Consider the following 26,078-nt stretch of genomic DNA (forward strand, 5'->3'; position numbering starts at 1 on the left):
CTGCCAGAAACGAAAAGTGCTTCAGATTCTACGTGCCACCTCAGCCAAGTCCAGAAGTGCTTATAAAAAACAGTGTTAGTGTATCATTCAGAACAATCAAATACTACGTGCACGAAAAAGTAGTTTAGAGCAACAGAAATTTAAAAACAAAAAGTGACAATTTCATCACACAATTACTGTACATTGCTGTTCTTAGGGTTGAATACTTTCTCACGCTCTCTCTTTCTCTCTGTTTTAATCTTTCTCTTTTTTATTTTCTTTTTTCTTTTTTTTTTCTTTTTTTCTCTTTTTGTTCTCTTTCCCCCCCTCTCCTCCCCTCTTTTTTTTTTTTTCTTTTTTTTTTTTGGTGGCGGCGTCGGGGAGGAATTTTGGTCCACCAGAGATAAATTGCCCTCAATGATATATATATTTAAAAAAAAAAAATCAGCAGCAAGACTCTCTCGAAATAGATTCTGTTTGATGTAGCTAGTCTGTCTTTTCTGTTTTGCCCTCTTTCACAGCAGCCTCTGAAGTTTTCCGCAGGGGGGCTTTCTCCGAGTTGGCGTGTCCTTGGCCGGATTCCGCCGCGCCTCCGTTTTTGTGCGACGTGTGCTTTTCCAAGTAGTTCAGCATTTCACTGAGAACAGTTTGGAAAGTGCTTAGGGCAGCACATATTGCAGGAGTTCCAAAACCATGAGTGATCAAACTACAAATGGGAAGGAGACAGGGGGGGAAAAAAAAAAAAAAAAGAAAAAAAAGGAAAAGAAAAAGACACACGAACATAAATATCAATGCAGTCAACATACATCGAAGAGTTTGCAGTATGCTCGTTTTGCTATAGTGATATTCAAGGTTTGCTCCCTAAACTATCTATTACCTATGGGGGAAACAGAAAAGAAAAGAGTAAGGTTGAAAAGCAGACTACATACAGCTTCAAAGGTTGATTTTTGGTAGGAGCCTCAGTTCTGAAACACTGTGGGACAGATGCTCGGCTGATGCCGACTGACGCAGTGTTGTTGACTTCGGAGAGGCCAAGAGAGGATCCATGCCCTAGGCTTTCCAGCATGGCTATATTTCCTGTCCCAGGAGTCTTGATTCCCTCCTTCTCAGGTAAATAAAACCAGTTCTGGGTAGTTTATACATTCTTATAGACAGAATCAGACGAATCGTTTTGTTTGTAAGAGACCTTTAAGAACGTGAAGTCCAACTGTACCCTAGCACTGCCAGGTCACTACTAAACCATGTCCCTTGGTATCACTTCTACATGGCTTATTTAAACCCCTGCAGGGTTAGTGACTCCATCACTTTCCTGGGCAGCCTGTTCCAGGGTTTGACAACCCTTTCAGCGAAGAAACTTTTGCTACTGTTCAACCTAAACCTCCACTGGTGCAACTTGGGACTATTTTCTCTTGTTCTGTCACTTGTTACTTGGGAGAAGAGACTAAACTCCACCTCACTACAACTTCCTTTCAGGGAGTTTCAGGAGCATTAAGGTCTCTCCTCAGTTTATTTTTCTCCAGATTAAGCAACCCCTCAGTTCCCTCAGCTGCTCCTCATAAGAACTTAATTTGCTAGGAAATCATGGGAGTCCTAATCAAAATGAGAGCTCAGTTTGGAAACATCTCTCCATTTCAGATTGGGAGTGGCCCAGTCTTTTCTAAAAGGTCTCCCAAAGGCTACTATCAAATAACTCGCTTTTAGTATGTTTATCCATCAGTCTCCAGACACTTTTCAAAGCAGGAATTGATGTTTATCCCCAATTAGTAATGAGAGGAAAATGATAATTAAATATTTACAAGGACTGTTTTGCAGACATCAATTAATAATATCACATAACTGTCAAAGTTTGGGCTCTTGAAGTTTGGACTGGTAGTAACATCTAGATCATAAAATCATAGAATTGTTAGAGTTGGAATTGACCTCAAGGATCATCCAGTTCCAACCGCCCTGCCATGGGCAGGGACACCTCACACTACATCAGGTTGCTCACTGCCACATTCAGCCTGGCCTTAAAAACCTCCAAGGATGAGACTTCCACCACCTCCCTGGGCAACCTATTCCAGTGTCTCACCACCCTCATGGGGAAGAATTTCTTCCTAACATCCAATATGAATTTCCCCATTTCTACTTTTGCTTCATTCCCCCCAGTCCTATCACTACCTGACATCCTAAAATGTCCCTCCCCAGCTTTCTTGTAGCCCCCTTCAGATACTGGAAGGCTACAATAAGGTCTCCTCGGAGCCTTCTCTTCTCCAGACTGAATAGCCCAAATTCTCTCAACCTGTCCTCATGGGAGAGGTGCTCCAGTCCTCTGATCATCCTTGTGGCCTTCTCTGGACACATTCCAGCACATCCATGTCCTTCTTGTAGTAGGGACTCCGGTATTCCAGGTGTGGTTCCACCAGGGTGGAGTAGAGGGGGAGAATCACCTCCCTCGACCAACACCACTTTAAAGAGGCAATTCAACAGTTTAAAGAAGTAAATAGACTTCAATTCTATTCATTCTTTTTTTTTTAAGAAATGCTTGGCATACCAGGAAAATAAAAATTATCATCATTGTCATAAATTACATTTTGAATAGTAGGAAAACCAAGACCAGCAGTAGCATATAGGTAAGGGTATTTTTAGCCATTTCAAGTCCTTTTATGAGTCAGGTGATTTCAAGATTTTGTGTTGTCTTTTGTCCACATTTCTCCTCTTCACAAATCCAAAGAAAATGTGATGGAACTTACAATAACAGGAAGCAGAAAAAAGGACATTGAAATGTAGCATTAGTAGTTCAAATATCTTATGATTTGTACATTGCTTGCATGATAGTCTATCTTTCTTCAAGGAAATTACTAGATGGGGACATATATAAAAATATTTATGATCTTACATGAAGAAGAAACTGGTTTATCTATTTTAAAAGTTGACAGTATCTTCAGTCATTGATTTCCAGCAGAGGAAAATAGAAGTTTAACAAAGGGCTGAATAGAAATCTTCTAGCCTGCTCTGTTTGAACCTCTCCATTGCTGAGGGACTGAAATATTACTGTGTTTGCTAGATAGCTCAATACAACCTGAAGTGTAAGGCATACTACAGTGAATAGAATACTACAGTGAATAGAATACCACAGTGAACATGTACAGAGATTACAAAATCACAGAATCAGTTGTCTCAGAGACTATCCATAGGGCTAAGGACAGTGAAATTTTATGTTCTCAAGGCTGTAGAAAATACAGGAATAGGACAAAATCTGATATTAGAGTATGTAAGCTAGCTTGTAGTTGTGTGTATATCAATAGTGCCTAAACTCCTATGACCATCAATGTGGCCTTAATGTTGTTTCCTACATAGAATCATAAAATCAAGAAGGCTGGAAGAGACCTCAAAGATCATCGAGTCCATGTAAGAGTCTACACTGATTTGAGATTGTAACATCAGAGAATCAGTTTGGTTGGAAAAGAGCTTTAAGGTTCAGTTCAAGAATTATCTAATTCTACCATGTCTGGTGTTAAACCATGTCCCTCAGCACCACATCTCTGTGTCTTTTGAACACCTCCAGGGATGGGGATTCAGCCATCTTCAAGGAGAACCTGTCCCAGTGCTTGACAACCCTTTCAGTGAAGAAGTTTCTGCTAATACCTAATATAAACCTCCCCTGGTGCAACTTGAGACTATTTCCTCTTGACCTAAAATGAGCTGCTATGACATCTTATGAGTTTATGAGGAGCAGCTGAGGGAACTGGGGTTGTTCAGCCTGAAGGAAAAGAGGCTCAGGGGAGGCCTTACCACTCTTTACAACTATAGGAGGTTGTAGTGATGTGGGAGTTGTCCTCTCTTCCCAGTTAGCAAGCAGTAAGACAAGAGGAAACAGCCTCATGTTGCACCAGAGTAAGTTTAGGTTGGACATTAGGAAAAATTTCTTCACCAAAAGGGTTGTCAAGCCCTGGAATAGACTGACCAGCAAAGTGGTGGAGTCACCATTCCTGAAGGAATTTAGAAGAAATGTCAGGGAGATACTGAAGGACATGGTTTAAAGGTGATCTGACAGTGCAGGGTTAATGATTGGACTTGATGACCTTGAGGGTCTCTTCCAACCAAAACAATGCTATGATTCTCTGATCAGAAATACCTACACAGGTTTGCTAGATGTGGTACAGAACTTAAGTCTACCTTGCTTCTAGGTGTTTGGATGCCAGGCAGGTTACCCTCATGGATCTCTCAGAGCACTAGACACCAGTATTTAGGCAACTGAATTGAGCCCTGGGGCTTTATTCAATACAGTCAAAGAGGTCTGAAGAACAATTTAGCACATGAAAAGAACACATCTCCTTTACAGTGAGCTATGCCATTCTTCTGGCTACACTGAGGGCTCTATAAAACTGAATAAAAACATATTTGGTGCTATTTGAGAGGCTCTATGGTAACAAGACATCTGTGTCAGGTGAAGAGGTAATGCAGGAGGTTTACAGGAGACCAGCATTCTTTTAAAGCAGCAGTTGACTGATGGCATACCCGATGGCATACCCAATGGCAGCTAAAAAGATTCTACATGCTACTACTCAGCTACATATTGCCCTAGATCTTCATTGACTGCATGGGAAGCTTAGACATCCAGATAGGGGTATTTTTATCTTGTTCAGAACCTTGAACATCTGGTCTGCAAAATTGGTGTTCATAAGACAAGGATTTTGTGGGGTGAGTTAGGAGTCTACCCCCTTCATAGTTTGGCTTCTTATGTACCACTGATCATCAAATATAACATTTTTTTTCCAAGATGGAATTTCATTTCCTGTAAAAAAGTTAACCCTTTTTAAGTGAAGCAGCATTGTAGAGTTTCATGGCAACTCTGCTTTCAGTTCCTGATGGAAATATTCTTCTCCACATATGGGGATACACTGAGCCTATTAATTTTCCCAGGAAGCTTACTGAAACTGCTTTACAGAAAAGTTCTGACCAGTTCTCCTTGCCAAGCTCCTGTGAGGGTGTATTTTTTTTAGCCTCCCTTTATGTAATGAGCATAAAAAGGCTGAGAGATAGTATCCTCTACTTTATCTTATATTTTTATCAGTAATTCCCCTTGCTCTAATTTTGGTGAACTTTAGTTCTCTGCAAGTTAAAGTCTGAAAAAATATCTGAGAACGTTGGATAATTTCCCTTTGCTGATGAAAGTAAGTTTCAAGTTGGGGAGAAAATCTGATTTTACATTTAAATCAGACATGACAGACAGAAGATTAATGGCAAAGCAACCAAATGTGTTTCCTGAAATTTAGTTGCCTGATTTTTCAGACTGACTGAGCTCCCACTGAAGTTGGTTCATTTTTGGGAGTCTCCACACCTATAAAATGAATTTCTTCCATTGTAATTCTTTCATCTGAGTTTAAAAGATTAAAATCAAACATGGTGGCTTCAGAATGGAATCTTCTGGGTTTTTTCAGCTTTGTGTTGCAACTCTTGTAAATGAGTGACTTTATTGTTCTACAAGGCAAGGCAAAAGTCTCTGATTTTGGTATTGTGCATGGAGAGCTGCAGAAGGAGGGTGATGTCTATCAGGCCAACATATTATAAATCCTTATGCTTAAGGATAGCCAGACCTGCCTGCAGTTCTGCCCAGTGCTATGATGCTATTATATCTGCTCATGTTTTAAAGATGGCCTTACTTAAAAGTGAAAAGATCCAACTGTGCCTGAAGTCTTAGATTCTTGTTTGGCAACTACCTCAAGGACTCCTCCATACCCCAGGCTGGTAAAACTCAACATACAGCAAAAGAAACAGATTCCTTCTCAGTGTGGGGGGGGAAGGACCATCTGCACCAAATGTTGACACCCAGGTTTAAAATAAATAAATACTTTCAAACAATAATGAAAAAGAAAATCAAGCTTGGACTTACTGGTTGGTCTTTCTCAGAACTGTGGATGTGAAAACAACGTAATGTTATCCAAATTTAACAGCATATGGCAGATGACAAGTAATAAGATCTGTTTAGACTTCTGATGGTTGTGAAGGAAATGGGAAGATATGTGAATCTCTTCAGTGATACAAGTAATATCCTAAGTTAGAGATGTCTGTATTGATTTTGAATCACAGAATTGTCAGGGCTGGAAGGGACCTCAGTGATCATCCAGTTCCAAGCCCCCTGCCATAGGCAGGGACATCTCACACTACATCAGGTTGCTCAGAGCCACATCCAGCTTGGCCTTAAAAACCTCCAGGGATGAGGCTTCCACCACCTCCCTGGACAACCTCTTCCGGTGTCTCAGCACCCTCATGGGGAAGAATTTCTTCCTAACATCCGGTCTGAATCTATCCATTTTTACTTTTGCTGCATTCCCTCCAGTCCTATCATTACCTGACACCCTAAAAAAGTCCTTTCTCAGCTTTCTTGTGGCCCCCCTTCAGATACTGGAAGGCCACAATAAGGTCTCCTGGAGCCTTCTTTTCTCTAGACCGAACAGCCCCAAGTCTCTCAGTCTGTCTCCATAGCAGAGGTGCTCCAGCTCTTTGTCTCAAGGTCTGTCCTGTGAAGGTTACACAGAGCATTAAATTGTGATAACTTTACTTCACAAGTTCAGTAAGCTTAATCCTGATACAAGTTAGACTGATAGTCAAGGGAAACATTGCAACAGTCAGTATATATTACAGGGATGAGTAGCTTTTATAGGATCAGAATGGCAAAGAGTACATGCAAAAGTTGCCCTGAAATGTAGGTCCTCCTGATTGTTTTCTGCTCATAACCAAACAAGAATATTAAGCACATTATTTTCCTGAACTAGATGGACCATCTTTTACCATGTGTAAAAGCAATGGGGAAAGTAAGAAAAGAGCCAGAGCTGATGCTCCATATTTCCAAAATACTCTCTTTCAGAATATTCTGCTTCAGGTCTGTATATTTCAGACCTTGGGACTGGTTTCCACACTGGGAGCATTGCCCAGGGAACTACCTGAAGCACCCAAGACTGTGACTATGGAGCACTTCTGTGCTATAGATTAAAGATTAAGCCATGGCACTGTGGTGCACAGGGCACTCACAAATCCCTTAGACATTTGCCAATAAATATTTCATAGAATCACAGAATTGTTTTAGTTGAAGAGACCTCTAAGATCATCAAGTCCAACCATTGACCTAACACCACCATGGCCATTAAACCACATTCCAATGTGCCATGTCCACACATTCCTTGAACACCTCCAGGGATGGTGGGTAGCCCTGGGCAGCCTGTTCCAATGCATGAGCACTCTTTCCATAAATAAATTTTTCCTAATCTCCTCTGGCACAATTTCAGGATGTTATACCCTCCAGAAAAAAGAAATAGATAACCCTGTGACTTGCTGGTTTTGACTAGGAAAAAAGACATACAAGCTTGTGGCTAAGTGTGGATGAAAAGTTTGGCCTCACCTCTGGAGCCAAATACAGCAGTGAGACCACGAATCCAGAATGATTGAATACTTTTGAAAAAGAATGAGCATATCCCTCACACATTCATTATCTTCTCCAGTTTCTCCTTCATCTCAGCTAATGGTCACAGCTCTGCTCTATGGGAAGGCAGAGAAAGGAATGAGATTCTTCTAACTTGCTATCACGTGTGACTTTTCCCAGTGAGGCAGGTAATACAGCTGAGAAGCCTCATTGTCCTTCTCAAAAGAGAAAGACCAAGAAGGAAGCATTAAAAGCATGCTGATGACAAATGAAAACGCAGCTTTGTAACCTAGTACTTTGGAAGTGAGAGGATGACATCCCTTTTTTGGGGGAGAAATCACAGGAACACAGGATGTTAGGGGTTGGAGGAGACCTCCGGACATCATCGAGTCCAATCCTCCTGCCAGAGCAGGACCATAGAAATACAAAAGTGCCTTAAATGTTTTAAGAAATCTTAAGTGCTGGATTGAAAAATGAACCAAGCCCCACAAGTTGTTTTTTTTTCCCCATCTTTGATGAATGCATTTTGCTTTTTTCCTTGGTAATCATGAAAGTTACTTGTTCACAAAGAGGATAAAGAAAAGAACAGATTCTCACCTGTTCTCTTGACTCCCTGAATTGTGACTTTAAGAAAATTGGTATCATAAGACTCATGATAAAAATAATTAGCAATATTAGAAATTCCAAAATGGTCCTTTCTAGAAGTATTTTGGTCATCAGCAGAGCGGAAGAAAGCGATTCAACTTTTGGTATGGAAATACCAAGGAGGGAATACCTGGGAAAGGGAGAGAGGGAAGAATCCCAGATTTTTCCAGATAAATCTAATATCTTTGGTAAACGAAGAGCCAAGGAAAAGAAAGAAAAAAAATAAGAAGAAGGAAAAAAAGAAAAATTTGTTGATTTCTAGTCCCTCAGCACTAGGAACTAGTGTTGTCCCTCTCATGTAGCTGAACCTAAAACCAGGTTGAGAGGTGATGGAAAACCAGGAAACTCTAGAGGGCACCAGAGGTGTTTCACCACAGACTTCATTGTGCACCAGGCTTTTTCCAGTCCGTGCATCCAGACAGAAGGCTGCTGCTGCTAATCAAGATGACTGGAATTATGACAGCAGCTGCTCTACTTTCTGATAAACAAAGAATCATATAAAAAAAAAAAAGAGAGAGAGAGAGAGATAACAATATAAAGGAGGTAAGCATATCTGTAAAGGCAACCCATCAGTGAGGCTTTGGGGTTTGGCTCTTTGTCACAGTTTTAAAAACACATTGAGCTTCAAAACCCATCTTGTTGCTCCCTTTTCCCCTTCAGAAAGAACGATGTTACTTTCTGACTGCTCCCAAAGTCTGAGCCGCTGGTTTCTTGCCTGTCACTTTCCGTGTCACCTTGTCAGTGTGATGCCAGGCACTTGCAGGAGGTTGACAGCTCCAGGCTCAGAGACTAGCTAAATGACAAAACTCTTGCCTCAAACATTTTTCATAGGAAGGGTGTTTCATATCAGCACGATGGCTAGGTGAAACACAGAGTAATTTGTGAGGATGCTGATTGCTTTCATTATCAAGCTTTAGCATTTTAAGCCTATTATTTTTTGTCTGGTTTCATAAGGCTTCTGCACTGAAAGAAATGTCACTTGCAAGACAGTAGCTTTCCCTTTGCTGTTTTGCTGTCTTTCTCTTTTATACATGAAATAGAAGATCTGGGTGCGATTTTGCATCTGGATGAAATGTAACCTTGAAGTTAAAGGATCAAATCCAACTTCTGTAACTGCTGGGTATTCGTCTCTCCCTATATGATCAGAGAATCAGAGAATCAGTCAGGGTTGGAAGGGACCACAAGGATCTTCTAGTTCCAATCCCCCTGCCATGGGCAGGGATAGATCAGGCTGGCCAGAGCCTCATCCAGCCTGGCTGCAAACACCTCCAGGGATGGGGCCTCAACCACCTCCCTGCACAACCCATTCCAGGCTCTCACCACTCTCATGGGGAAGAACTTCTTCCTCACATCCAGCCTGAATCTCCCCACTTCCAGCTTTGTTCCATTCCCCCTAGTCCTGTCACTACCTGAGATCCTAAAAGGTCCCTCCCCTGCTTTCTTACAGCCCCCCTTCAGATCCTGGAAGGCCACAAGAAGGTCACCTCGGAGCCTTCTTTTCTCCAGACTAAACAGCCCCAACTCTTTCAGTCTATCCTCATAGGAGAGGTGCTCCAGCCCTCTGATCATCCACGTGGCCCTAATCTGGACACATTCCAACATACCCATATCCCTCCCACCCATGATGGGTGATACTAGTAGGATATCTGAGCTTTACAAACACTGTATATTCTTACAGACACAAGTATATCAAAAGCAGACATAGAAGACATGTCTAGACCAAATTTTACAAGTGAAGAAAGTGAGACTAAGAGGCTGACTAATGAGGTCAGCAAGTTTGTATGTGCAAGCCAAGAAATAAACACATATCTCCTGAGTGTAATCTCAGCAAGTCACAGTCATCACAGTATATCTGAGGTTGGAAGGGACCTCAAGAGATCATCAGGTCCAACCCCCCTGCCAAAGCAGGATCACCTAGGATAGTCCTCACAGGAACACATCCAGGTGGTTTTGAAAGTCTCTAGAGGAGACTCCACAACCCCCCTGGGCAGCCTGTTCCAGTGCTCTGTCACCCTCACTGTAATGAAATTTCTCCTCATGTTGAGGTGAAATCTTCTATGTTCTAGCTTGAACCCATTGTTCCAAGTCTTATCACTGTGTACCACTGAAAAGAGCCTGGCCCCCTCCTCCTGACACCCAACCCTCAGATATTGATAGACATTGATCAGATCCCCTCTCAGTCTTCTCTTTTCCAGACTAAATAGCCCCAGGGCTCTCAGTCTCTCTTCACAGGGGAGATGCTCAAGTCCCCTAATCATCCTCATGGCTCTCCCTTGGATTCTCTCCAGCAGGTCTCTGTCTATCTTGAACTGGGGAGCCCAAAACTGGGCACAGTATTTCAGGTGTGGTCTCACCAGGGCAGAGTAGAGAGGTAGAAGAACTTCCCTAGACCTGCTGGACAGCTTTCTTGATACATCCCAGGATCCTATTGGCTCTCTTGGCCACAAGAGCACATTGTTGTTCCAGTCTTTGTAAGAAAGACTTTGTAAGTCTTTGTAAGTTTTTTTGTGTCCTGTTTTTTGCCTTCTGAACACAGAACGTGGGTCGTTTTTGGTGGATTTTCTGGTAACTCTATTTTTCATGAGAATTTGGGGAACTAAAAAAAAAAAAATTGTGCCCCCCCCAAAAAAAAATTCAACAAAAATATTCCAACAAAAGATCGAAGTTATTTTGATTCAAGGATAGTTATGGAGTCAAAGATAAGAAGACACTGGTCAGTGCGGCTTTCAGATTGTTGGCTGAATCTATGGGAAGCTTGGATATAACAGTGGAATGGAAGAGAGAAGTAGGTATATATTCTTTCCATTCAATAGGAGAGAGTTGGGATCTAAAATTAACAAAAGTACTAACTTAGCACTTTGGACATTTGGTCCCCTTGAGGGAATGCCTTAAATTCTGATCTTTAGATTGCTGTTATGACAGGACAAGGGGTAGTGGTTTTAAACTAAAAGAGGGGAGATTCAGACTAGATGGAAGACATTTTTTGCACTTAGGCTGGTGAAACACTAGCACAGGTTACTCAGAGAGGTGGTAGATGTCCCATCCCTGGAAACATCCCAGGACAGGCTAGACATGGCTCTGAACAACCTGATGAAGCTGAAGATGTCCCTGCTCACTGCAGGAGGGTTGGACTAGATGATCTTTAAAGGCCCCTTCCAACCCAGACCATTCTGTGACCTATGTACCAGTGTACCCAGGAATAGTTTAGGACAGTGATAGTTAGACCATGGAACAAACCCCCAGTCATTCTGGAAAAAAAAGCAATACAGACAGCCAACACATGCCTGTGCTCTGGCACCATTATCATTTACTAATATCAATACATCTTCTTTGTTGTAAGACACTCCAAAATGTACTGAAAAGGGAGAAATCTTGAATAAAGCAGACATTAGCCTGTCCTGGCTCAGGTAGTGACAGTAGTTGCTGCTATGAATGTAAGGGTCTAGAGAACAGTCCTTTCATGGTTAAACAATATTTGGAAGTCACTCTTCATTTAGCACTGAGTCCTTTTTATTCAGGTCAGATGGACATCTCAGTTGCACAAATATGGTTGTACCAGGGGTGTAGAGGAGCCTCTGGTTTCTGTGTATCTGGCAAAGCTGTGCAAAACTCAGCAATTTTCAGGCTCACTGGAAGCTCCTTTGAAGATTTCCCCTGTTTTATTCTTTGTATGAGTTTTAGAGTTTGGATTTTGAGCAAACCCAGCAATTCTGATCCCTTCATGGGAACTATCCTGTATTTTATGTTGGACACATGTTTATAGATCTTGACGAGCTGGGGCTCAGTGGAAAAACTTCAGAGAGAAGTGTGAGCTTGAAGATTTAAAGCAGCAGAAATGGAACACACTGCTTCAATCTGACCTGTGCCAGTCTGTGAACCCTGGTCTTAGTTATTAATGTTGAGCAAGTAACATCACAAATGGAAGACATAACTCTACCCTTACCAGCTGTTGGGTGATTTATTCCTAAAGAAAAATCCATTAAAACTTAAGGTAAGTAGAGTCTGGAATCTGCTGTACCTATCAGACATTATAGTTCTTCAAAAAGTCTTTAATTTTCTTAGACTTTATTCTAATAATTGACATTTGTGTGTTGCCTCTGAGGTTTTTCTGGTCATAAAGAATCTCTCTGACTTTCTGAACCTCATATGACATAAGCATATACACAACGGCACAAATTATCAACCTTTCACTTGTGGTTTCTTTGCTACTTTGGTTATGGTTAGGAGACAGATTTTCTGAACCTCTTCTTGTTACATCAGATCTATATGAAACTATATGAGATTTCCCACCATCAAAAATCAGCTCCTATTAGATAGACAATAGCTGGAAAACATGCTATAGCTGTGCTAAAACATTTACAAAACCTTGTCAGAGATTCCAGTGAAAGACTATGGCTTGTCCTTGCCAGATGTAGTGGTTTTGGCTCCATTGCAATATAGATTTCTATAGCATAGAGATAGAGAATTTATTGTGAGAAAGTCCACAGTTCTGCAACACAGAAATGAAGAGTAAAATTTCTTATTGAAATTCGTGATGCTTGCATGGAATCACTGCTTCAGAATTCTCTCTGCTCTGCAAGACCTACTTATATAACACTAACTAATAGGGCCACGAGGATGATCAGAGGGCTGGAGCACCTCTCCCATGAGGAGAGACTGAGAGAGTTGGGGCTGTTCAGTCTGGAGAAGAGAAGGCTCTGAGGTGACCTTCTTGTGGCCTTCCAGTATCTGAAGGGGGCTACAAGAAAGCTGGGGAGGGACTTTTTAGGATGTCAGGTAGTGACAGGACTTAGGGAATGGAGCAAAAGTAAAAATGGATAGATTCAGATTGGATGTTAGGAAGAAATTCTTCCCCATGAGGGTGGTGAGACACTGGAAGAGGTTGTCCAGGGAACTGATGGAAGCCTCATCCTTGGAGGTTTTTAAGGCCAAGCTGGATGTGGCTGTGAGCAACCTGATGTAGTGTGAGATGTCCCTGCCCATGGCAGGTGGGTTGGAACTGGATGTTCCTTGTGGTCCCTTCCAACTCTGACTGATTCTATGATTCTATGAACAGCTTCTGGCTATTTTGGTCATAAATAACATTAATTTCCTGTGTATAATCAGGACCAGCCATTACAACAGTTCAGTTTTAGACTCTGACTGTTGTAGATGTCATCAGAGCATATAATAATGACAGTGGCTTGAAGGTCAAATCCATCTCTGGCATACACTTGCAGAGTTCTTTATCTAAGAAATACAGATACATGATAGATAACTGTATTCACTTCATTGCAATAAATAAGGACAAGATGCTCTTTTGGGCATCTGATCTTAGGTGGGACCTATGATCAGGGATGTGGAGGCCACTGTACTTTGAGTATTTGAATTCTTTGTGCTTTAGGCATGTGCTTTAAGCACAGCAGATGTTTTCCATATCTTTTTATTAAATAATTTCTGACTGATATGTAACAACAAGCAGCTATTTATGCAGTAAGGAGAATGTGCTGTGCTCGAGACAGCAGCAAGCCTTTTGCTCCTGGGTTACAATGAGCTTCTCTGTGCTTTGGGGTACAAAGAACTCCTTCCTCTTTTCTCACCTCCAGCAGATCAGGTGTAAATTTCCCATGGCCGAGGTTGGCTCAGTTCCAGGACTGTCTCTCAGTGAAAGACAGAGAAACCAAGTGGTCAAGTGGAAGCAGTCTGTATTGAAAACTCAACTCAGAAAATAGTCAGTTCTCCTGGAAAATGTGGTGAATTGCATTCTCACATCTTCTCTGGCATCTGAGGCAAATTTAAGAGCTTTCTGTGTCATTTAATCTCAAGGAAGACAAATAGTGAAGGAGGGTTTCAGATGACCTAGCTGTGAAGGTTGTCACATTTAGGGGATGGGAAAAACAATTTTTTGCCTACACTAGATTTAGCTATTTTTATCTCTATTTGCAGTATAAATGTCTACTGTGTACGGATTGACTAAACTCTCATTCAGTTGGAGATCTAGACCAGACTGTTTAGTCAATGGAGTTTAGAGAGAACTTCAAGTCACAGAATCATAGAATTACAGAATCGTAGAATGGTCTGGGTCAGAAGGGACCTCTAGAGGTCATCCAGTCCAGCCCCCTCTGCACTCAGCAGGAACATCCTCAACTAGCTCAGGTTGCCCAGAGCCCTGTCAAGCCTCACCTTGAATATCTCCAGGGATGAGGCCCCAACCACCTCCCTAGACAACCTGTTCCAGTGTTCCACTGGTGATGTATGTTAGTGTATGTACACTATGCTAGACCTGCTTAATGGTAATGCAGATTTCACAGGCTATACAGAGGAGATTCCCATAGATTACAGCAGAAGATATATACCTGACTGAAACAGAGGTATCTACATGTAGATGAGTAGAGTTAGAAGCCTGGCTCAGAAGCTAGATCTGACCTCAGCTTCTCTACAAGAAATGGAAAAGGCATATGGTCTCAGTTCAGCCTCTGAGTCTGGCAGTACTCATCATTCCCCATGCACAATCAGACAAGACTGTCTGATTTAAGCCTGGGGAAGCATCTGTGTAGGATCAAGACCTGTGTTCTTCTAGGTGCTTATCTTCAGTTCAGCACTTAATGCCTACAGCAGGCATGAAAGAAAATACTGAATTATCCAGGAGCTGCCTATGGAAGCTTTGTACTCCAACCTACTGAAGTGCAGCAGAGAAAGAAGGATGGGAGTTGTACCAGTCGACAGCTTTTGTAGCTGAAGCCTTCAGCATTTTATCCTGACTGCTATTTCTTCTTTAAACACTGGGATCCTTGGGGATTAGCTGCCTTTTTATCACGTTTATTTTGTGTGCATGTAATGGGGAATTATCTATTTTTCCACAAGGCTCGGTAGTCCATTAAAATCCCTCTATGAGTATCCTGTATAAATAAGTATGTCTCCCTTGGTGTGTATGTGTAGTTAGGTGGTTTGGTTTGTGTGTGTAGAAGGGGAAGCAGCCACAGACACAAGTAGCCTGTGCAAGGGCATGAGCATCACTGTGGGAGAATGGAAATGGGTTGGCCAGGGTGTGTCATCTACACAGAGCATCCACTCAGGTATGTGTAAAGATAAACAGGAATGTATGCATTGATGGACCAGTCTTTCCTCACCTTCCAACAGATAGATGGAAAAAGTGGGATGGTGCTTTTTTTTTTTGGATTCTGCTCAAAGTCTGAAGGACTAAACCCCCCCTGGCTGCTGGGTGCCTCATGGTCTATCAAAATGCTCACAACTGAAAGATGTTGGAAAATTGGAGCACAAAGGTTGTCTGTCCAGCCAATGAATGAAGAGCAGCTCAGCTGACTCTGCTGCAGAATGTGGAACATCACTCTAAGGCTTTATAGGCCTAATGAACCTGCTTGGTGTTGTGGTCTGCAAATAACTTTGAAACAATTCTTTGCATGTTGATTTTTTTTCAAGTATCAGCTCATGGATGTGAAAAAAAAAGGAAATTAAAAAAAGAACCTGTAGCCTCAGCTAGTCATGTATTCCCTCTGTGGTCTGAGCAAAGTCAGGAGAACATCTAGGATATTTCCTCACACTTTGATAAATGTCTTAAATGACCCCACTATTTCAAAGTATCCCACTGGAAGTTCCCATCTCAATCCTGACTATATTTAGCACATAGCCTAAAGCAAAAATGTGAAGCTGCACAGCAACTCCTGGGCTAATAAATCTTTCTGGTCCCAAATTGTCCATACACTTTTATCCATAACTTGGATAAAATTCTGATGAAGCTTGGACTTAGTATACATGCACATTGTCATTGTCTTCATAACAGCTTATTAGGCTGTTTGCTCCAGTAAATTGAATATTGCTAGGCCATGGGCAACTAAACTAAGTCCAAATGTATTAGCAGTATCTGGCTTCTCAGCCTGAGCCAGCTTGCATTCTTTCAGACCTTTCCAGGGTGTTGTTCAGGAATTAGTGCAGTGACACAGTTCCAGTAGATAGTGTACTTTGAGGCTTGTCTTCTTTGGAAGCCAAAGAGTTAATGGTATGGTCATGGTAAGAGGATGTCAAATGGTCTCAGTAGCATACAGCTTTAGAACTATTTAGTTAGCTGATAAGATGCAGGTTAACTGTTTCTCCTTTTATTGCTACTTTGATTCATCTGTATTGTCATTTGGGCCCTGAACTTGACTTTCTACATTTCTGGGCCATCCATTTCACTGGTTAGCCTGTGATTTGGTTCACATCTAGAGTAAATCATCTTTCTGGCCAGAAGGGAACATTTTGCCAGCAGGTGTAGAAAACTGTCTACTCAAACTGAGACTTGTGGTCCTAGAAGCAGGATGAATGCAATTGTCCTGAACTACATTGCTGGGTAAGCATGGTTTTAATAGGCACAGGTAACAGAGGGATTATGAATATTACAGTCTTCTAGGTAAAGGAACGAATACCATTAAAACATCATCTGTTTTCTTGATCAAAATTATGGGGTTTAGTTAATTGTTCCTTTCAAAATCATACCTGAAATGTGTTAAATGTCTCTGGATGTCGAGGTCTAATATTGGAGTCGGTCTGGAGGATCCGAGGGGTGATCTGTCTTGACTTAGAAGATCTTGGAATTCTTTACATATTTGTCTAAAAGGAAAGTGGAAATCCTTAAATAAAACAGGTGTAATCCTTTCTGTAAAGCTGATTCCCATAAGACTGTCACTTTATTCTGAGTGATCTCATTCATAACAGAAATGTTTGGCTAATGCATTGCTAAAGAAATCAAAGGCAAAATGAATCCCTTCTTGTTTCCTTGTTCCTAATTCTCAGAGCCAGCAACACACAGAGTCTCCTGAACAAGAATAGTTCTTCTTTGGGACCATCTTAACACTGACAATTTAAAATGTGATTTCTCTCCTGAATCAGACCCAGACTGATAGTGTTAAGTCTGTCTTAGCTTACCTACATTAGAAGCAAGGATCATGGTAGGTGAAAATGTGTTAGAACATGCCTGAACACTCTATGTAAATACACCACTCTTGTACATTTGCTTCTGTGCACTGCTTTGTCTGCAAGTAAAAGTTCTGGCCATTTTGGTCTTGCCTTCTTGATTTCCAGCTCTTTAAGTCAAATGGGGTTCTGGGAGATGTGAAGGAAAATGATATTTTTGCTCTTCTAGTTTCCATTTATGTCCATACTCTGCTTCCTTGTAGAGTCTAGGGCAGAAGGACTCAGCTGAGACCTCTCCTACAGGTCTGTCCAGAATGAGAATTCATCCCAGCAGCAATGCTTAAATTTCTTATTGAAACATTCACATTTAAATTTCTGCTGTGTGTCAGACAACCTAAAGCAGTCATCTGCAGCAATTTGGAGGACGTGCATCTTAACAGTGCCTCTTTGAGATGACTGCAAGAGAAACTCAGTCACTCATTCAGCTGTCAGTGCCTACACAACAGGCAGGCAAACAAGATAAATCCCATCATGATCACTTTTTCTTAATGGTGGTCTCCTGGGCAACACATACTTTTTAGTAGGTAGGACCTGGGACCCCAATTCATCACTTTGCAATGGGAACTCAGGCTCTCTACTGCCTTGTCTCCCACCAGCACAGTGGCCCAACTTCTTTGGAAAACATGGATGGTCTTACTGTCTTCTCTCTCTCTCAGGCCTTTTAACCCCCTCAGCACCTGGGGGTTCAAAGTATTTCCTGGGATACCTGGAGGTTAAAATATTACCTGGAATGGCACTTAGAGACATGGTTTAGCAGTGCTAGGTTAACAGTTGGTCTCAATGACTTTTGAGGTCTTTTCCAACCTTAATGGTTCTAAGATCCTGTATAGGACATAACACTAGGAAAGACCTGAAAAGAAGGTCTTTTTCATGCCTGTGATACCTATTGTATTGGATCAGTTTATAAAATAGTCTAGGAATATTCCATAAATGTACTCAAAAAAAAAAAAAAAAAAAAAAAAGAAACCAGGCCAGTTTATTTGGTGTGTGTCCTCTGAAGAGTACTATCTGGACTATGGGTGAAGAGACACCACTTCCTTCCAATTGGTTTATGATACAGTTAATTAAAAAAGGTGAAGTGTCTGGATCTCTCTTAGAACTTCTCCAAACTAGCATCTCATTCCCCAATTGACTGTATTGGAAATGTAGGCACCTAATGTGGGGTCAGGAGAGCATGATCACAGAATCAGAGAACTGTCATGGTTGGATCAAAGATCATCCAGTTCCAATCTCCCCCCCACTGCCATGAGCAGGGACACCTCACACTAGATCAGGTTGCTCAGAGCCCCATTCAGCCTGGCCTTAAAAAATTCCAGGGATGGAGCTTCTACCACCTCCCTGGGCAACCTGATGCCCACCAGAAGATCAGGGCATTTGGTTGGGCTGACCTAATGCAGGTCACAGTGACTGCATGTAAAGTAGTAAGCAGTGTCACCCAGGACAGTGGCAGGTGTTAATCTCATACCCTCTTGCAAATTGTCAACCTCTGATAAGGTTCATATAGTTATACTCCTCCTCTAGCCTTCAAAACAAGGTGGTTTCCTGAGAATGGGCCCTGGTGTGTGCTGCCTCCCAGAGTGTGGTATTTGGAAGAGTTCCAGGAAGCATTCTAACATTTGGTGGACGAGAAGCTCAACATGAGCTGTCAAAGTGCACTTGCAGCCCAGAAAGCCAACCAGATCCTGGGCTGCATCAAGAGAATTGTGGCCAGCAGGTCAAGGGAGGTGATTCTCCCCCTCTGCTCAGCTCTGGTGAGACCCCACCTGGAGTATTGCGTCCAGTTCTGGAGCCCCTATTACAAGAGGGATATGGACATGCTGGAAGGTGTCCAGAGAAGGGCCACCAGGATGATCAGAGGGCTGACCTTCTTGTGGCCTTCCAGTATCTGAAGGGGGCTGCAAGAAAGCTGGGGAGGGACTTTTTAGGATATCAGGTAGTGATAGGACTAGGGGGAATGGAATAAAGCTGGAAGTGGGGAGATTCAGGCTGGAAGTGGGGAGGTTCAGGCTGGAAGTGAGGAAGAAGTTCTTCCCCATGAGAGTGGTGAGAGCCTGGAATGGGTTGTGCAGGGAGGTGGTTGGGGCCCCATCCCTGGAGGTGTTTGCAGCCAGGCTGGATAAGGCTCTGGCCAGCCTGATCCAGTGTGAGGTGTCCCTGTCCATGGCAGGGGGGTTGGAACTGGATGATCCTTGTGGTCCCTTCCAACTCTGACTGATTCTATGATTCTATGATTCTAATAATATGAAGTGTGCATGGTTCACTTTGTTAACAGGGATGCAATTGCTGTGTCTGGGGCCAGTTTCTAATACCAAACAACATCTCTGTGTCCATGATTTCTGTTAGAAGATTCTTTGCAAGTCTGGTCCTGGATAAAGTTTGGGTTCTTCATTGTCACCTTGCAACTCTTATCCTTTGGGGCAAGGGCATAATAGAAAATAAGTGAGTAAATTCACCTGCTTGGCCTTTAGACTGTCTTCCATTGCTGTGTTACAAGCAAAGAAATTATACTAACCTGTTTTTTACCCTATCACTGCTCTCTGCAAGTTGTAGGCATAGGCTTTGGTTTCCACAGCTCCCTCTTGGCTAAGAGGAAAGAAGATGCAGAAAACTATTTCCTGCTGTGCTGCTGGACTTCATCCAAGCCTGATTTCTGTAAATGCTTCTCCTCTGTATGGACCTAGACACCGACTGCTTGAAAAGACAGCGTTGCCTTAGCCTTTCAGGCAAAGAGAGGTATTCAGCAGAAATGTATGTAAATGCAGCATACAGTTTTAATGATTCACGTCCTTAGAGGAAAAACAGTTCCTTTCAACAACTGAAAACAGTCAGTCATTTTGGCTTCTAAACAATCTACTATCCCCAGTCGGTCCTGTCAGCACCACTCTTCTCTCCTCTCTCCAACCTCTACTTTCTACCTGTTGAAAAAGTTCATCTTAAAAGTTCTTACATTTTGACAAAGGAAAGTGTCAGAACCAAGTGTGCAATTAAGTTCCCTTCTATCTTCACATGTCAAAAGTCTTTACTGAAGGTTGGCAGATTGAAAGAAACGAAAAAATAAATTTTCTTATACATGAAAACCTGTAAAAGGCAGTAACCTACTTTTTTTTTTCTTTCCCAAGGGGATTTCTAGTTAAAGTGGTGTCTCAGAGCCTCCACTACCAATAAAACATCACCTGGGGTAGTAATAGGGAGAGAATCTGACAGTTATTTGTTGAGTTGGACTATGACTTTGAATAAGCAAGGAAAGATGATTATGCTGTCCTAGGGGCCACAGGTTATTAAAGAAAGTCCTGGATGGTCTTGCAAGAAAGGCTTTTAATGATTTGTGATAGATGGTCAGATGTTTCAGTATATGTCTAGGAAAAGGTAAAAGATTCTTTACTGGATCAGAACAAGAATCCATCCAGTTCATGATCTTACCCCTAGCAGCAGCCAAAACAAATTCCTTGTGGTAAGTGCAAGAGTAGGGGAAATACCTGCCCATGTATTCAAAGTGTGGCAGGTTAGCTAAGCATCTAAAGATCAGATATTAGGGAGATGTTCAGCAGGCCCTGTTCATCCAGTCTCAGAGCTACCTTTCAGAAAACTAATAAATTAAGCAGTAGTGTCATAAGCCAGATGTTGATTATCCTCTACTGGCCATAAGAAACCTGACAATAAAATTGTTATCAACTCTATTCTATTTTTGTCCATGTAGATGTATGTGTAGATGTCCCTCTGTCTCATGCAGAAGACCTTGTGCTGTGTTACTCTCTGATGTTTCCCACAGGGCAGGGTGTCTCTTCTTCAAGTGGAGTTATTGACAGAGCTGTCAGAAGTTTTGTGCCCATCCTGGCTGATCAGGTCCTATCCCCTATTGTAAATCCATCTGGGGTCCTTCAGGGTCTCTCACACCTCTGCAAGGTTAACTAAGCCATAATTTAAAGATTATCTAAACCCATATCCAAGCTTTTCTTGTCTGGTTTGGTTTCATAGTATCACAGTATATCAGAGGTTGGAAGGGACTTCAAGAGATCATTAGGTCCAACCCCCTACCAGAGTAGGATCACTTAGGGTAGTCTGCACAGGAATGCATCCGGGTGGGTTTGGAAAGTCTCTAGAGAAGGAGACTCCACAACCCCCCTGGGCAGCCTGTACCAGTGCTCTGTCACCCTCACTGTAAAGAAATTTCTCCTCATGTTGAGCTGAGATCTTCTATGTTCTAGTTTGAACTCATTGTTCCTTGTCCTATCTCTGTGTACCACTGAAAAGAGCCTGGCTCCCTCCTCCTGTCCCCCACCCCTCACATATTGATAGACATTGATCATTTTCCCTCTCAGTCTTCTCTTCTCCAGACTAAACAGCCCCAGGGCTCTCAGTCTCTCTTCACAGGGGAGATGCTCAAGTCCCCTAATCATCCTCGTGGCTCTCCGTGGGATTCTCTCCAGCAGGTCTCTGTCTCTCTTGGTTTGTTTTTTTTTCTCTCCCCCACCCCGTTTCTGTGGGTGTTGCATAGACATGTCCTGAAGCCATTCTGAAGAGTCTAGCCTTAACAGGCCAGTCTCAGCACCCTTTGGCCAGAACTAAGACAATTTAGCCTGTTTTTAAAAAGCATCTCGTTCTGGAGTACCCAGACAATCTCCTACTCATTCAAATGCAGTGAGTGGAGAGAAAGAGAATCATAGGAGACTGACTTCTCCCACTTCTTATCCTTTAATCTCCTAACAAAAGCTCCCAGTTGTTTGCCCCTTTCTTATCCTTTAATCTCTTAACAAAAGCTTCACTCCCATCCTGTCCTTGCAGTCACTTGTGTCCAGAGCTATACACTGGCTACACAGCCAAATCATCTCTTCTTGCCATGAGAATTGTCAGGTAAGTCCTCATTGTCTAGAGCATGAAATTGTTAGAACAGGCCAGAGCACTATCTTGTTGCATTGACTACTGAAGTCCTAGGCTGGTCCTACATCAGTAAATGTGAAAGACTGTTTCCAAGAGGTAGTTTGGAAGATCAAGCTGTTTAGCATAGTTAATAGAGTTTGTTCCATGATAGAAAAAGTTCCTTATTTCATTCACTGTGTTATTATCAATAGATCCTCAGACCTGGTAGGGCTGAGGAGGACAGTAAAGAGAATGTTACCTTAAGCTCAGTGGTGTCCATGTCTTAAAGGAGGTTATTGACATCTAAAGTAACCATTTTTAGCCTTTGTTAACATACAATCCACAGCTCTGTGTCTGACAGCTGAACTGCTTAGGGTGGATGAATTGCCTCATTGCAAGCTATAGATGCCCTTAACACTGGGAGCTCCTACAGAATACTTGGAAACATTAAGGGCTTTGTAGATATTAAGAGCTCTATTCCATTACCTACACCCACCTGCAGCACCAAAGACTCTGTTCAATTACCTACACAAAGATATGCAGCCCCAAAGAGACCCATAATAAGGGGCAGATAGAAGAGAGCAACAAAAAGAGACCAGAGTGCTTATGGAGCTAACCAAGCTGGATGACCCAGTTCATCTCAAGTGGCAGTAGATACCCACATCTGGGCAACTGAAACAAGCCACTGAAACTGGATGTCTGAATTCAGAATGAACGTAACCTATATACTACTAACAATTGAAAGAATATTGTTCTTTACCCTTATTCTTCCTCAAGACCTGACATGTGGAAGATCTCACCGCTTCAGTCAAAGGCACAATTCCATGGGCTTCTGGCTCTGTCCCAAAGTTCATAGGGGCAACACACAGAGGCAAGTGCACCCCAGTTCTTTTTTTCTGTAGGCAACGTTTGCCATGATTGCTTTTACTGCCCTGGAATTTCAGTGGTGTTTGTGGTAGCAGCATAGCAATCCACTGCTTTTTATGATGTCATAACTCTACAGCACAGGAGGCGGGGCGGGTGGGAAAGTGCTGAAATTCTAACCCTAGAGCTTCGTGATACCTAGTGAAACTCCTGAGGAATGGCTAGAGTGCCTGTTACCAGACACATGGAAGAACAGCTGGGAAATACCATTGCTGGTATTACAATGCCATGGACCAGTGTCTCCTGCAGCACCTGGACAAGACTGGTCTGTCAATCACTGTTCTCCTTCCAGGCAGGAGAGGGCAGTAGTAGCACACACACTGACCCAGCTGTCTGTGTTGCAAGCAACCACTGCAGTAGGACATGGCCTGTCTTTGTGTTATCAGCAGACCTCACTGAACTATTTATAGGTACATTTAATTGATGGAAGGAGGGGAAGAAAACCCCTCATTTTATATCTGAAAAGTGCAGAATAACAACTTACAAGCCCAAAGTTTGTGAATGTTAGGAGTAATCATAGAACTGTGGAATCATAGAATGGTTTGGGTTGAAAGGGACATTTTAGGGTCATCTAGTCCAATCCCCAGAGACATCTCTAACTATATCAGGTTTCTGAGAGCCTCATGCAGCCTGACCTTGACTATTTCCAACGATGAGGCTTGCCTATGATTCCACATCTCAGTAGAAAACAAGGGTGAGTAGGGAATGGTGAGAAAGGGTAGTGAGACTCTAATGTGTCCCTTAGTAGGATAGCCTTTGGAGGTAGAGTGTAACAGTTCCTCACTGATTATTACAACCCAGGGTAATATGATCTCTCCTTAGAGCTAGAAAAAAAAAGGGGGAAGATTATGGATGGGATCTGCATCTGAGACAATCTGCAGTCTTAACTCTTGCTCAGCTTGTGCTGCCCACCAGTACTCCCAACTTTCACACAGTTGATACAGATTGTTCATGGACTACACAGTGATGGGGAGACACAACTTGCAGAGAGGAGCTGCTTCTTGCCAGCTGGATTATTCTCATAGCTGAAACCCTTTGGGCTCTTTGAAAACAATGTGGTTATAGGTAAGAGTAAGATCATATTCCACTTACATTATTTCTTTCAATCTGCAAAGAATTTAGGAGCATGATGTGTGAGATCTTTTGTCACCTTCACAGCCAGCAAATGTACCTTGAGCCACATGGAGCTCTGCATATTCCCCCAGGGAATGAACACAGGCTATAGTCACAGGGTTCACAAGCCTGAAATAGACTCTTAGAATCATTTAGGCTGGAAAAGACCTTTAAGGCCATTGAGTCCAACCATTAATGCAACACTACCAAGTTCACTGCTAAACCATGTCCTTCAGCATCACATCTATGTGGCTTTTCAATCCCTGCAGGGATGGTGACTCCAGCACTTCTCTGGGCAGCCTGTTCCAGGGCTTTGACAAGCCTAGGTGTTTCAATGTATGTCATCTCTGGGTCCCCTTCAGAGTAAAGAGTTCCGGATAGAAGAGGGACACCAAGGTCAGGAATCCTGTTCCTCACAAATAGACAAAGGACAGTGTGAGGTGTTCCTGCCCATGGCAGCGGGGTTGGAACTAGATGATCCTTGAGGTCCCTTCCAACCCTATGATTCTATGACACTGGGAAACAAAAGCTAATCCTGCTTCTGGTCAACCTTCTCCCCTGTTATGGGGTGATTCCTCTATGTTGGATATATTCCTGTCAGGATGATTCCCAGACATTTTCAGCACTGGGTTAGTGGTTTCAGAGCTCAGGTTTCTGGCCTCAGCTCTCTTCTAGTCTCACTGTAACACTGCAGTAAGTGCCCAAAGAGCATTAGTGTCTTTAGGGCTACCCCATGCAGGCATACCACATAGGGAGTGTAGCTCTGCATTTTTCCATGCAGACTATTTATTCCTGTTTCCCATGGCTCAGGAAGGCTAATCCCTCCCTCATCAAGGCTAATTAACCTAGGTGAAATGTTATCCTAACATGATGTTACTGCTCCAGGGAGGTGTGTGGCTTGTTTGGAGCAAAGTGAGGTGTCTCTGTGTGTCTTTAATGGCTTTAGCAAAGCTTCCCTGCTGGTTCCAGTGCCTTTGACTTCAGGGGAACTCTTGCTATTTCCATCCAGAGAGGATCTGTCCCTCTGCAAACCAGCTCTCCCTCAGCAGACTTATGATAATTATCCCACAGTAACTAGTACTTTGGCAGGAATTTTGATCTCCTGCTCACACACAAACAGGAGACATGGTAAGCTCTATCCTATAGAGCTTACCATGCAATAATATCTCCTCCTCTTATTTAAACCAAACCATCTGACATGTATGTGCTCCTTAACCACAGGCAACGAGAGCACTGCCACTAAAACCTCATTGCAGTAAATAAGGTTGCTCTGACAGCATCTCTGAAGAGAGTTGCTCTCACTTGCTGCCAGTGAGTGCTGTTGTGTTAGCAGTCACTGCAATTCCAGCTCCATACTCCCATTCCTCCCTCTCCCTAGCCCCCAGATCAAAAATGGAGACATGACAGACAGATTTCTTTTTCAGTTTCCCCTCCCTTCTTACTTTGTTGCTAGGATCATCTTTTTCCTTGCTGTCTGCTCTTTCTGTTCCATGTGCTGTCTGGCAATGTGCTCTCCTACTGCCTTGGCAGGGAACTCTGTTTCACAGGTGTAGCCGAAATCTCTGGCCAAATGTAATGCTTCCCCTGTGGGCAAACAAAATGGCTCAGTTAGGTTTTAGGGTTGTTATGATGATGATGATGATTACAGAATTTCTTCCATTCTTAAAAAAAACCCCACAAATCAACAATAACAACAAAACCCAAATCACTTTCGTAGACATTCATTCCCAATCTCAATTACAGATTACAGCCCATTTGGTCTGCTCATGGTTAGTCATCAAATGGTGCCAGCCAGAAGATAGAGAGGCTGTTCCTCTCTTGTGAAAATACTAGTCAAGACACTTGGGTTTAGCTCCTTCCCTTGCCACCAGTGAGTACTGGGTACCTGCTCAAGTTTTGTAAGTTCAGTTCACTGTTGATATTTAAGGCATGGAAATCACTGGAAGGTAGGAAGAAGCCACTGTGAAGAGCTGAGATTCAGCCTTTGGTGCTTCACTTCTGTAGCTCTAAATGATGAATAAATAACCTTCTTATGCTGTGGGCATAACACACATTTCACTATACTTGCTTAGGGGTTAAGCCAGCAGGCACCATAAAAGTCACCCACATGGAAGATGAGCAGACCCCAGAGCAGAGCACAAAAAAAAAAAAAAAAGATTCCAAAAGATTGCAATCAAAGCTGACAGGACAAATCAGAAAGTGGTGACAA

The 26,078-nt window shown here is 42.5% G+C and overlaps 1 protein-coding gene across 1 annotated transcript in view; it reads right to left on the reverse strand.

Annotated features, from left to right (window-relative positions):
• Positions 1-465: 465 nt before the first annotated feature.
• The window catches only part of TFAP2D (transcription factor AP-2 delta), a 53,728-nt gene continuing 28,115 nt past the window's right edge, over positions 466-26,078 (reverse strand). Inside the window, exons 6-8 of the mRNA XM_054383694.1 lie at positions 25,312-25,453; positions 16,499-16,612; positions 466-685 (exon numbers count right to left, since the gene is read on the reverse strand). Of these exons, the coding sequence (XP_054239669.1) occupies positions 466-685; positions 16,499-16,612; positions 25,312-25,453 (476 nt within the window). The remainder of the gene's footprint in view (positions 686-16,498; positions 16,613-25,311; positions 25,454-26,078) is intronic.

This window comes from Indicator indicator, chromosome 9 (assembly GCF_027791375.1).
Source record: "Indicator indicator isolate 239-I01 chromosome 9, UM_Iind_1.1, whole genome shotgun sequence".
In the NCBI taxonomy this organism is placed as follows: Eukaryota; Metazoa; Chordata; class Aves; order Piciformes; family Indicatoridae; genus Indicator; species Indicator indicator.